At 51.0% G+C, this 13,205-nt stretch overlaps 1 protein-coding gene across 3 annotated transcripts in view; it reads right to left on the bottom strand.

Annotated features, from left to right (window-relative positions):
- Window positions 1–7,427: 7,427 nt before the first annotated feature.
- The window catches only part of GRAMD1B (GRAM domain containing 1B), a 132,448-nt gene continuing 126,670 nt past the window's right edge, over window positions 7,428–13,205 (bottom strand). For all 3 annotated transcript variants that reach the window (XM_054293013.1, XM_054293014.1, XM_054293016.1), the window contains 3 exons: window positions 11,502–11,609; window positions 9,544–9,661; window positions 7,428–8,371 (listed from right to left, as the gene is read on the bottom strand). In XM_054293013.1, the coding sequence (XP_054148988.1) occupies window positions 8,282–8,371; window positions 9,544–9,661; window positions 11,502–11,609 (316 nt within the window). In that variant the 3' untranslated portion in view covers window positions 7,428–8,281. The remainder of the gene's footprint in view (window positions 8,372–9,543; window positions 9,662–11,501; window positions 11,610–13,205) is intronic.

Here is a 13,205-nt window from a genome sequence, read left to right as displayed (position 1 = left end):
AAGTATTCCTGCTTTGGGAAGCAGGATGATGTAAGTATTAGAATCCCCTGTGTCCCTGTCATTTATCAAGTGTCAAAGCCCTCATTCCACCTGCCTGGCACAGCAGGAGGAACCTGCCACAGCTGGCAAGGCAGCGGGACAAGGTACTGATCCACCTTTCCTGGGAAACCCCAAAAAGGAAGGCAGCCCCATGCTGGTAGGCAGGAGAAATAAATAGGATGCAAAGCCCTCACAGCTGAGTAAAATGGTTGTAGTTTTATAACTGTGATAGTTCTCTGGTGCTGTAGCAGCACCATCTAGAGGGACAGACAGAAAACAGCGACTTTTCCCACTAATCCTAATTTTCTCTTGAGGTAATTAATCACCAGTATAAATAGTCTGGATTAATCCTAAATGATCTTCTGGTGCCCAGGAATCACCCTGCAAATTCCATCTTTCCTATGCAAACTTACCTTTTCTGAGGGTTAAGCAGAATAAAATTTGTTTTCTGCCCTTCAGTGCAGATCAGTTGAGCTCAACAGCTGGGATTGGAAGGGAGGAAAAGGCAGAACCATTGGCCAGGGTGGAATTGTGCTGTGAAACCAGCTGGGGAAGGTTTGGGCTTGTTGCATGGCAGAGCTGTGACATCCCTGCTGCAGTGGAGCCTGTGCTGCTTTGTTGACAACTGAGTTGACAGATTCTGCTCCATTTGTGAAGTAGCTCCAAGTGCTCGTGACTCCAGGCATGCTCCCCACCCACGGGATCCCCTCTGCTTTGTCCTGCTGCTTTTTATGTGCTGGCTAAAAATCACAGGAATTACCCCATTTGTAAGGCAGGCTCGGGCCAATTTCCAACTGGAACTTGTTCAAAACCCTTTTTTTTTAGAGTGGGTGTCAACTTTAGCCAACTACTCCAGTGCAGTCTTGGTAGTAGGATTGCTCCCAAACCCAGAGCCAAGCCTGGCAAGGGAAGCACATTTATTTTTTAGATGAAGCACACTCACAGTCTGGGCACCAGTTCCCAAAATCCTGATATCCAAAAGGAACATCCAAAAGGGATATCCAAAAGAATATCCAGGGATATTCAGGTAGATGCCATCTTTTTTCCCTATCCCAATTTGCCTGGCAGAATCCTGAACTCAACAGAGGAGGGACTGAGTTGTAACTCTGGGGCTTCCAGCACTGCCCACGGCTCTGAGCCCATTTTAGGTGGATTTTAGGACACAGCTCCAGCTCTGCTCCTCAGTCCCTGTGAGCCACAGACAACCCTCTGGTGTCATACTGTTAAATCAAAGCAGGAGTGAACCCAAGAACTTCTTGAGAGCTACCTCAGGTGGTAAAGAAGGGCCATCCCCTTGTCCTGCACCTCCCTGAGTCCCACAGGCATCTTCTGGATGCTTTTTTTGGACAAATCTTTCACTTTTCCAGTTCCTGCAGGCAGAGGTGACATTGCCACGTGTGTTCCAAGCAGAAGGAAACAGAGTGCAAAGTTCTGCTCAAGAATCTCGCAGGGAAAAAGGAATAATAATTTTAAAATTGGTGATTCTTCAAGACCTGGAAGAGATGGTCCTGACAAAGACTCTGTGTGTGTGATGGAATGAGCAAGGAGACTCTGGAACAGGCAGGACAATAAAAAGAACCAAGAGCCACGCTGGTTGTTGGATAGATTTTTTAATTGATACCGTACTTCCATGGTACTAACTAATTACACAGAGTTTGGCTGCAGAGCCTGTACAATTCCTACATTCCAGCACGTTCCAGTATCGCTTTGAACCGCGGGTTGGTTTTGTTTTCGTTTCTTTTTATGTTTTGTTTTTTTTTTTTGTTTTGCGCACAGCGCAAAGTTTCTGACAGTCGGGACAAGTCCTAAAACAAACCCAAATCCTTCCCCCACCCACCCCAGAGTCACCTCAGCCAGCAGCCCCCTGCTTCTGGAGGGGATTCCAGCAGGGATGCAGTGCCTGTGGTGGTTGTAGGAGCTGCTCCTGTGCCGTGCTGAGGAGAGCAGAGCCTCGTTCATCATCCCAGGAACTACAGGAGCAGGGTGGGAGGACAAAACCCAGGTGGGGAGGACAAACCCAGGTGGGGAGAACAAAACCCATGTGGGGAGAGCAAAACCCACATGGGGAGGACAAAACCCAGGTGGGGAGAACAACCCCAGGGTTTTAGCAGCTTTCTCCAGCCCTGGAGCCCTGGTGGGAGATGGAATCCCACAGGAATGGTGATGTCCCAGGCTGCCCCTGGGAGGTTGTGGTGCTGCCACTGCTCTGCTGCTCTTCCCTCCCTCCACATCCAGCCCAGAGCCAGGTTGGTGCCTCCATCCCTGCTCTCCAGGGGCCATTTTGCAGGAGGTGGGAATGTGGAGATGGGGATGACGTGCATGGCACAGGCTCCACCTCCCTGCTGGATGGAGCTGTATCAGCTGCTCCCCCAAATCCCAATTCCACTGGGCAGCTCCACATCGGGGTTCATTCCCTACCTACTCTCAGGGTTTGGTGTCAGGGAAGGTGGCCTTGAACGTTAGCAATGGAATTGGCCTAAATGAGTGAGGTAACAGAAAGGGCCAGAGGAGGAACCTCCCCGAGCCATGTGCAAATATAACTCCTTCAGCAGAAGGAAGTCCTTTTCCCTACTGAAAAAAAAAAATTAAAATAAAATAAAATAAAATAAAGTAAAATAAAGTAAAATAAAATAAAACACATTCACTTGAAGAGCATACAGACTGCAGGAGGGGAAGGCAGGCAGGGACAGCACCAGGTCAGACCATCTATGACACAGGTAATGATTGTCCAGCAGCAGAGGTGGGAGGGCACAGGGAAAAGCCATAGCAAGCACTGCAAAACGTGTGGGAGAGGAGGGGGGCATGGCATGCCATGGATCCATGCTAAGAGAAGCCCATGCTGGCTGCCAAGATCAGGGAATGGCCTCGATCACAGTCACCCAAGACACGAGAGTGTTTGGCCAGTGTGCACATCTGGGAACAGAGAGGATTTATGGCACAGAGAGACTCGTGCTGGAGAGACTGCAGAGCACAGAGACCAGAGCATGTCTGGTGGGGAACAGACTGAAAATCAGCACAGGAACCACCCTGGCACAAGTGCTCTGTGAGCTCAGAGAGCACAGGAACCATCCTGGTACAGATGTTCTGTGAGACACAGAACATATCCAGTGGGGAACAGACTGAAAATCAGCGCAGGAACCACCCTGGCAGTGTTCTGTGAGCCACAGAGCTCAGAGAGCACAGGAATCACCCTGGCACAGATGTTCTGTGAGACACAGAAATCAGAGCATGTCCAGTGGGGAACAGACTGAAAATCAGCACAGGAGACGCCCTGGCACAGGTGCTCTGTGAGCCACAGAGCTCAGAGAGCACAAGAACCATCCTGGCAGTGTTCTGTGAGCCACAAAGATCAGAGAGCACAGGAACCACCCTGGCACAGGTGTTTTGTGAGCCACAGAGATCAAAGCATGTCCAATGGGGAAATGGCTGGAAAATCAGCACAGGAACCACCCTGGCACAGGTGTTGTGTGAGCCATAGAAACCAGAGAACACAGGAGCTACCCTGGCACAGGTGTCTGTGAGCCACAGAGCTCCAACCATGTCCAGCGGGGAATAGGCAGAAAATCAGCACAGGAGCCACCCTGGCACAGGTGCCCTGTGAGCCATTTCCCTTGGAGGCTTTGGTCCCAGGGTCTCTGTTCTGAGCTGTGCTTTAAGCAAGCCCCTGTCAGGTATTTTAAGTGGTGCTGAGGCTGAAAAGACAAATCCAGAGCCCAGGGGGCTGTGCCATGGGCTGTGCCATGGGCTGTGCAGTGAGATCCATGGGCAGAGCCCCTTGGAGCTGAGCAGGCAGTGCACAAAGCACTCATCCGTCAAGAGCTGGGGGTGGCAGCAGCTGCCTGGGCACACAGGACAGAGCTGCCCCCCTGAGCCGGCACTGCTGCTTTGAACAGTGATTTTAAGACTGGTTTTCTGTGTAATGTGGAACCAGCACATTTTTCAGATGAAGCACACTCACAGTCTGGGCACCAGTTCCCAAAATCCTGATATCCAAAAGGAACATCCAAAAGGGATATCCAAAAGAATATCCAGGGATATTCAGGTAGATGCCATTTTTTTCCCTATCCCAATTTGCCTGGCAGAATCCTGAACTCAACAGAGGAGGGACTGAGTTGTAACTCTGGGGTTTCCAGCACTGCCCACGGCTCTGAGCCCATTTTAGGTGGATTTTAGGACACAGCTCCAGCTCTGCTCCTCAGTTCCTGTGAGCCACAGACAACCCTCTGGTGTCATACTGTTAATGTGGAAGCAGACAGTTCCAGCTGTACATCAGGAGTTTGTTTCTGTGCTCCTGGGGAGAACAGCTGCTGCAGCACACCAGAGCAAACACAAAAGGTCTCCAGTACCCTGACCCAAATCGTCTCCAGCCACTCTCTGGAAAAGAAATTTCTACCTTCTTGCATAAAGGTAAGAACAGACTCTTATGTCACAACCAGGACAGTGCTGAGGAGCCAAGCAGGCTGAAAATCTGTCCTTATCTACACCCAGGTGAGCTGCTGAAGCTGTCTGATAAGGACAAGGATTAGCATTCCAGGATTAGCATTCCTAGAGGGGAATACATGCCCGGTTATCTCAGAGGCAGCTTTGTGCCTTCAGGGCTCCAAATCCAGCAAAGCCTTGTGCTCTGAGACCTCTCCTCTGCCAGCCCAGGGTCACACTGCACTGGAGACATTTCCTGTGCCTGAAGTTTCTGGTTTAGAACTATCCAGCAGCCAGAGGTGTAAATGCAGCCTCTGTGTCACACAGGCAGCTCAGGGGACAGCAAAGGTTTGTGTCTCTCCTCTCCCCTCCCAAAGGACTCCAGGGAGGCAGGGAGGGCTCAGACACAAGCCAGGATCAGTCAGTTTGAGCTCACAGCACAATCTGGTGACTGAGGAGTGCCTGGAGTGCAGAGCACCCAAAAAGCTCTTTATCCTGTTAACCCCAGCAACTCCTTCCACTACAAATGCCTCTCTGCCTTTTATTCTCCCATATTCACTCTCTGCCCCTGCCTTGGGCAGCTCCACCTGGAATCACCTGGTGTTTGGTCCCTCAGAGGATTCACAGGCAGAAACCTCTGGTATCCACTCAGGAAATGCCTGACTGCACTGATCCAGGACTCAAATCCAGCTGCCAGAGCTCTAAGATAAGCTGAGATAAGGTGTGCATTTATCAGGGGTGAGGCTGTGCCAAGGTTTGTGTCACAAACTGGTGGATCAGAGCCTCCTGCTCTCCCTTCTCCCAACAGGAAGCATCTTCCTTAGCAGGAATTAGGCTACAAGCTGTTGGCATTGCTTGTGCATGTTTGGCTTGGGAAATGCCTTTTAAAAAATAAAAATAATTTAAAAATTCCCTGTTTTGGTGGTTGTTCAGCTCCTGCAAATCAAATCCCACAGCTGTGCAGGTGGAAGGGTCAGGCTGGGAGGGGAAATGCACCTGGAAAGAATCCAGGGGGGTTTCTGATGGGTGAGCAAGGGCAGAAGCCAAACCCTGCCTGGCTGTGAGAGCTGGGGAAGCAGCACCCTCTGTAACATCACCCAGGCCTCTCACTCCTGGAAAGTGTCACTGATCCCTCCAGGAAATGGAATCCAGAATTGGCTCCAGCACGAATGGACCTGGGAATTAATTTCAGCTGTGGCTGCTCAGAGGCAGCTGATTCCTGTCCCAGCTCTCCAGAGGAACTGAAAACACTCCAAGGTTTTCTTTAAACCCTCACCCTCAGTGCTTTAAGACATTGCTTTTCCCCTTTTATCACTACTGTGAGAGATTAAGAGGCAAAACAAGATTGTGAATCCCATCCAACTCCAAGGCTGCCAAGTGGGAAAAAGAAATAACTGGAAAAAACTAAAATCCCTAAAGGCCCAAAGAGAAACCTCCCTCAGTGTGAAGGACAGGTTCTGCTTGGTGCCCTTGTGCTCCCACTGAAGGATTTCACAATGCTGAGTGCCAGATAGGTGTCAAACAATTAATAAAAAACATTTTAATGTGCAGGTAGGACAAATGTCAGTGTTGGGATTGCTACAGCTGCCTGGCCTGATTAACAGAGCTTTAAACAATGATTTTAAACAGTGATTTTAAACAGTTCTGTCTCTGAGGCCCAGCCTGAGGGAACATCCTGAGCCTGCAGTGGAAATCTGCACAGGAGAAAGGATTTAGGGTGAGAAAAAGGATTCCTTGCCTCCCTAACAGAGAGAATGTGAGCAGCAAACACTGATCAGCAGCATTTATCTCTGATTTCTCTGTCTCCAGGTGGAGGAGACCCCCCATTCCAGGTTCCCCTTTCCCAGTGTGCTCTCTCCTGGATCCCAGGGCTTTCTCTGTGTCTCCTGCTTGGAGCTTGGAATTCAATTCTAGCAGAGGGAAATCCCAGCAGCAGGGGGATCCTGTGTGCTTGGTAATTGTGGGAGTGGGTAAGAGGGGAAAGGGGGACTCTGGGGCAGTCTGGCAAGTCACAGTGGGGAAAATGAGCCCCAGAAATCCCGTCCCAGGCCCTAGCACCTCAATTTCATGGTACAGCAGCCATTTCAGCAGCCTCCCTGGGAGAAAAGCCAGGGAGCAGTACAGTAGTCAGCAGCATTAAATTAAATAAATAGTCATAAATAGCCATTACTCTCTGGTTTTCCCCAGCTGGAGCTTGCTTTCAGAGTCTGAAATGTCCTTTTGATGGGCTGGCTCCATCCATGCTCCTGCACATGGGATCTGGTGTGGGGCATGGGGAGGAAACAGCAGGTTACTCCTGCATCCATTGGGAAAGGGGAGCTTGGAGGGTTTTCCTCAGGCTGCACTGAGGATATTCTGTGCTACAGAATGGTGTGAGACCAGTTATTCATCCTGGAGGAGTCACACCTGCACCATCTCCACACTGGGGATGTGCAGCTGCCTCCCTCCTGCCACTCAGAAGGTGGAAAAATCCCAGTTGGACAAAGCTGGACTCACATTCCCCTCATCCACCAGGCTAGGGAAGAGGCCAAATCCTTTATGAAACCCTCCAGGAAGCAGCCTCACCCCCACTGCAGTCCCTGTGGAGTTGGAGCATTGCACACACAGCCAAGCTGCCCCTCTTCCCCACCTGGCTGCTAATGGAGTCTGGAATTCTCCCCCAGAAGAGCACAAAATGCACATTTGGCTGTTTGTGAGTGCAGCTCCAGCACCTGGCTGCCCTCCAGGGCTGGTGTGTGTGCCTCACAGCCAGCTCTGCCCTGCCACCCTCTGCTGGACCCTTTTTCCTGCCCTCCCTTGCTCCCTGTGGCCCTTCCTGACCTCTCCTGGATTTTTGGAAGCCTTGTTGCTCCACAGATGCAGTCACATAAATATGCACAGTGATGGCTGTTGCTGCATAGATGCAATTATGTGAATTTATCCCAGGCAAGGAAAGGAAGCTGTTGCTTTTCCCCCTTCTTCCCCACAGATTTAACAAGACAAGGGCTGGGTGAACAAACAGGAGAGAGATTTGCTGAGCTGGGTGGTGGGAGTGTGTGCAAATCCATCCTAATTTTGGTTGTGTGTTTAAATCTGGGTGGTGATTCCAGCACCGATGCAGACCTGCAGCACAGGGGTGGCAGAGCACAGGTAAAGGGGACACTGTCACGCTGTCACACTCACCTGGGAGGCAGGAGCAGCACAGGGGCGTTGTGGAAGGGATTGCAGCTCTGTGCTCTGCTCTCTGAGCCAGCCTGACAGCAATTTCCAAAATCCTGCCAGGGGGATCTGCCCTCCAGAGAGCCACAGCAGCTCCCCCTGCTCTCCAAAGCAGCTTTGCCAGGATTGGCAGCATTGCCAACCCTGTGTGCCAGCAGGTGAGGGGGTGACAGTGTCCCCTTGGGGGATAGCAGAGCAAAGCAGGGAGCTCCATGCACAGGGAGGGGATGGGGGGCACTCACACTGATGCTTCCCTTTGAGACAACAGAAACAGAACAGACAGACAGACAGACAGCAATATTACAGAGGAGCAGTGCACGGGCCCAGGGAGCAGAGCTGGGCACTGCCCTAAGCACACCCCAGTGCTGGGAGAGCACAGCCCTCCCTCACACACACACCCCACACTCCCAGAGCCCCTCCAGTTCAGCCAGTGTTGGAGGTCACTCCTTCCCCTCTTTAGGCTTTTTTTTTTTTCTTGGTTTTTTTTTCTTTTTTTTTTTTCTCTTAAAATCTGTATATAATATATATATTTATATCTGTATATATATATATATTTATATATATATTTATATATCCTATTTACACATATTGCACACCGTCCTCTGGCCTCCTGCATTCCTGCCTGTCAATGGAAACGTTTCCTTTTCTCCTCTGGATCTGACCCGAAGTCCCTGGACCCGATTCCATTCTGGAGGTTTATTAGAGAATCCTTCATCTGCAAAAGAAGAGATTTCTCCATTGTGGTGCTACCCTGGAGGAGACAACTCGGGAATTTCCTTTTTTCCTATTTTTTTCCTTTTTTTTCCAAGTATTGATACCATAATTGTGGCTTTGGTAGTGGGAGTCAGGCCCATTTAAACCCCCAGAGCAGAACTGAGGGGAGGAGAATTTTTTTTTTTCCTTTTTTCCTTTTTTTCCAAGTATTGATACCATAATCATGATTTTGGGAGTGGGAGTCAGGCCCATTTAAAAAACCCCAAACTGAGGGGAAAGAATCAGGGCTGGAACTGGGAATGTGAGGCACCATTTTCCAGAAGAAGTGAGCAGAATTAAGAGGTTAAGAATAAACTCCCTTGTGACCACCAGGACAGTGCTGAGGAGCCAAAGAGGCTCAAATTCGTCCTTATCTACACCCAGGTGAGCCGCTGGAACTGTCTGATAAGGACATGGATTAGTATTCCCTAAATTCTCTCTCAAGGGAAAGCAGCTCAGATTTAGGGACTTGTGAGGGAACAGCTCTCATTTCTGGACTGTATTTTCAGCAGCCCTGTGTGCTTTTTAGGGAGCACACCCTGAAATTCCTGGATTTATAAGAAAGCTGCTCTCAGCAGCCCTGTGTGCTTTTGAGGGAGCACACCCAAAAATTTCCAGAATTATGAGGGAGCGGGTCTCATTTCTGGACTGTATTTTCAGCAGCCTTTGAACTTTTTAGGAAGCACATCCTGAAATTCCTGGATTTATGAGGGAGATGCTCTCAGCAGCCCTGTGTGCTTTTTAGGGAGCACACCTTGAAATTCCTGGACTCACGCTATGAGATTTTTGTCCCCTTCCTTCCTCCCTGAAAGCTGCATGCAAATCCAGGGTTCAGCTCAAACCAGTTTGCTCTCCAAACTGGGATGGCAGATTAGATATCAGAAGTGCACACATGAGGTTTTTGGCCCTGTAGGGTTCTCTCCCTGACGTGCATGGACCCCTCTGATGGGAGAGAGCAGCCCTGGCCCCCTGACAGCCCCTGTGGCACCCACCAGCAGCAGGAGATGGGTCTAAAGGAGCTGGCACACCTGAGGGGCTGTGGTGAAAGCAGGAGGTGCTGAAGGATGGGGAGCAGCACTGGGAGGACACAGGGACACCCTGGGCACAGCCCTGCCTGCAGCTGGGCAGTCTCACCTGGTCCAGGAGCATCACGGAGGATTTGATGATCTCGCGCCATTTCTGCAGCTCGGAGTCGTGGTACTTCTGCTGGGACTCCAGCAACTGGGCCCACTCTGTCTGAGACTGGGGTAACCTGCCACAAAAACACAGGCAAGGCTCAGAAAATCCCACTTTGTACAGAGATTTCTCTTTCACACAATCACAGAATCACCAGGTTGGAAGAGACCTTCAAGATCGTCGAGTCCAACCCAGCCCCAACACCTCAACTCAACCCTGGCACCCAGTGCCACATCCAGGCTTGTTTTAAACTTTTGATTTTATCTTTTTATACTTTTGATTTTATCTTTTTTTGATTTTATCTTTCTCTGGTGCTCTTGGTGATTTTTAGACTACTACAATAGTATGTAAGTACAGAACTTACACCCAGGGATGGGGACTCCACCAACTCCCTGAGCAGAACATTCCAGAACTTTATCACCCTTTTTGTAAAAACTTTTCCCTCATATCCAACCTGTATTTCCCTTGGCACAGCTCGAGGCTGTGTGCTCTGGTTGTGTCAGTGCTGCTGCAGACAGAGCCCAGCCCCAGCTGAGCACAGGCACCTTTCAGGAGCTGTGAGAGTGATGGGGGCAGCCCTGAGTCTCCTTTTCTCCAGGCTGGGCACCCCCAGGTCCCTCAGGGGTTCCTCACAGGCCCTCTGGATGTGCAGGTATAGATATAAAATATAGATATAGATATATAAGAGAACTTGAATGCAGCTCTTCCATCAGTCTTAAATTTATCTACCAGACAACATCACTGTCCAGCTCCTCCTGGGTCCATTCAGGGCTTACAGAGTGACATGAACTCAAAGTGTGACCCAATCCAGCACTTGCACATCTTACTGTGCAACCAGGATGTAATACTATTAAATACTTAAATACTAATAAATACTAAACTACTGTAGTAGTCTAAAGATCACCAAGACCACCAGAGAAAGATAAAATCAAAAAAGATAAAATCAAAAGTATCTGTAAAGTATCTATCTGTGTGGAAATAGCAGGGTTGCTATGGGGAAGATAGTAATTCCCTTTCCTAAGGAGGAGAAATGGCACAAATAGGGCAAGAAATTCCAACACAGGGGGAAATGCCCACAGGGGAATGCACACAGGAAAATGCACACGGGAATGAACACAGGGAAATGCACACAGGGGAATGCACACAGGGATGGAAATGCACACAGGGGGAAATGCACACAGGGGAATGCACACGGGGGAAATGCACACAGGGGGAAATGCACACGGGGGGAAATGCACACAGGGGAATGCACACAGGGGAAATGCACACAGGGGGAAATGCACACAGGGGGAAATGCACACAGGGGAATGCACACAGGGGAATGCACACAGGGGGAAATGCACACGGGGGAATGCACACGGGGGAAATGCACACAGGGGGAAATGCACACGGGGGAAATGCACACGGGGGAAATGCACACGGGGGGAAATGCACACAGGGGAATGCACACGGGGGAAATGCACACGGGGGAAATGCACACGGGGGGAAATGCACACAGGGGAATGCACACGGGGGAAATGCACACAGGGGAATGCACACAGGGGAATGCACACAGGGGGAAATGCACACAGGGGGAAATGCACACAGGGGAATGCACACAGGGGAAATGCACACAGGGGGAAATGCACACAGGGGAATGCACACAGGGGAATGCACACGGGGGAAATGCACACAGGGGGAAATGCACACAGGGGGAAATGCACACAGGGGAATGCACACAGGGGAATGCACACGGGGGAAATGCACACAGGGGGAAATGCACACAGGGGAATGCACACAGGGGAATGCACACGGGGGAAATGCACACTTCAGCTTCACCTGTTTCACACAAAAGTGAGAGCCCAGAGCTCTGGTGTGACAGGAAAGCCCCTGACACCCCCAAACCCCAAGGGGAGCCCCAGCAGGGATGGCTGTACCTCTCCTGCAGCCTCAGGCCCTGCCACGCCGTCAGCGTCTGCGTGGTGTACTCCAACATCCAGAGCTTGTAGAACAGCATCATGTTGAGAATGACCAGCAGCACCAGACTGCAAAAAAAGCAAGAAAAAAGGCACTTCAGGAGCATCTCACAGCGAAACTGCCAGCCAGGAGCACCTGGGACAACACCCAGCCCTGAGGAAGGTGTCTGAGCTCAGTCCATGCTGTGGGTGGGGATTTAATCTGAGTGAGCAGCCCAAACTTCACCTCGTGGAAGAAATGTGAGAGCCAGGAGAACAGACAGACAGACAGAACAGGCTGAGTGAGTGGATGTGCTGAATGCAGAGAAAGGGAGGGAGATGGGAGAGTAAAGAGGTAAAAAAAGAGAGAGACAGTACCTGAAACAGATCCTAATGGGAGCAGGGAAGAGAAAAGACGGAGCAGCTGCAGGTTAGAAACAGAGAGACACAAACTGGGCTGGGAGGGGAGGCTCAGACAGTGCAGGGGAAAGGAGCAGAGGGCAGAGAGGCAGGAAGGACAGACAGGGATCCGTGAGCCTGCACTGCTGGTGAAGCTCCCTCAGCACAGCTGAGCTCCGGGGGACAGCAGGTGGCTGTGCAGGCACTGACACACTCACAGTGCTCACACCCAGCCTTCCCCATTCCAGTGAGACACTGACACACTCACAGTGCTCACACCCAGCCTTCCCCATTCCAGTGAGACACTGACACACTCACACTGCTCACACCCAGCCTTCCCCATTCCAGTGAGACACTGACACACTCACACTGCTCACACCCAGCCTTCCCCATTCCAGTGAGACACTGACACACTCACACTGCTCACACCCAGCCTTCCCCATTCCAGTGAGACACTGACACACTCACACTGCTCACACCCAGCCTTCCCCATTCCAGTGAGACACTGACACACTCACAGTGCTCACACCCAGCCTTCCCCATTCCAGTGAGACACTGACACACTCACAGTGCTCACACCCAGCCTTCCCCATTCCAGTGAGACACTGACACACTCACAGTGCTCACACCCAGCCTTCCCCATTCCAGTGAGACACTGACACACTCACACTGCTCACACCCAGCCTTCCCCATTCCAGTGAGACACTGACACACTCACAGTGCTCACACCCAGCCTTCCCCATTCCAGTGAGACACTGACACACTCACACTGCTCACACCCAGCCTTCCCCATTCCAGTGAGACACTGACACACTCACACTGCTCACACCCAGCCTTCCCCATTCCAGTGAGACACTGACCCACTCACACTGCTCACACCCAGCCTTCCCCATTGCAGTGAGACACTGACACACTCACACTGCTCACACCCAGCCTTCCCCATTCCAGTGAGACACTGACACACTCACAGTGCTCACACCCAGCCTTCCCCATTGCAGTGAGACACTGACACACACACACAGTGCTCACACCCAGCCTTCCCCATTCCAGTGGGACACTGACACACTCACAGTGCTCACACCCAGCCTTCCCCATTCCAATGTGCCACTGACACACTCACAGTGCTCACACCCAGCCTTCCCCATTCCAGTGAGACACTGACACACTCACACTGCTCACACCCAGCCTTCCCCATTCCAGTGAGACACTCACACACTCACACTGCTCACACCCAGCCTTCCCCATTCCAGTGAGACACTGACACACTCACAGTGCTCACACCCAGCC

This window comes from Melozone crissalis, unplaced genomic scaffold (assembly GCF_028551555.1).
Source record: "Melozone crissalis strain CALT ecotype California unplaced genomic scaffold, PUWL_Pcris_2 ptg000120l_1, whole genome shotgun sequence".
NCBI lineage: Eukaryota > Metazoa > Chordata > Aves > Passeriformes > Passerellidae > Melozone > Melozone crissalis.
This window is presented reverse-complemented; position numbering and strand designations above follow the sequence as displayed.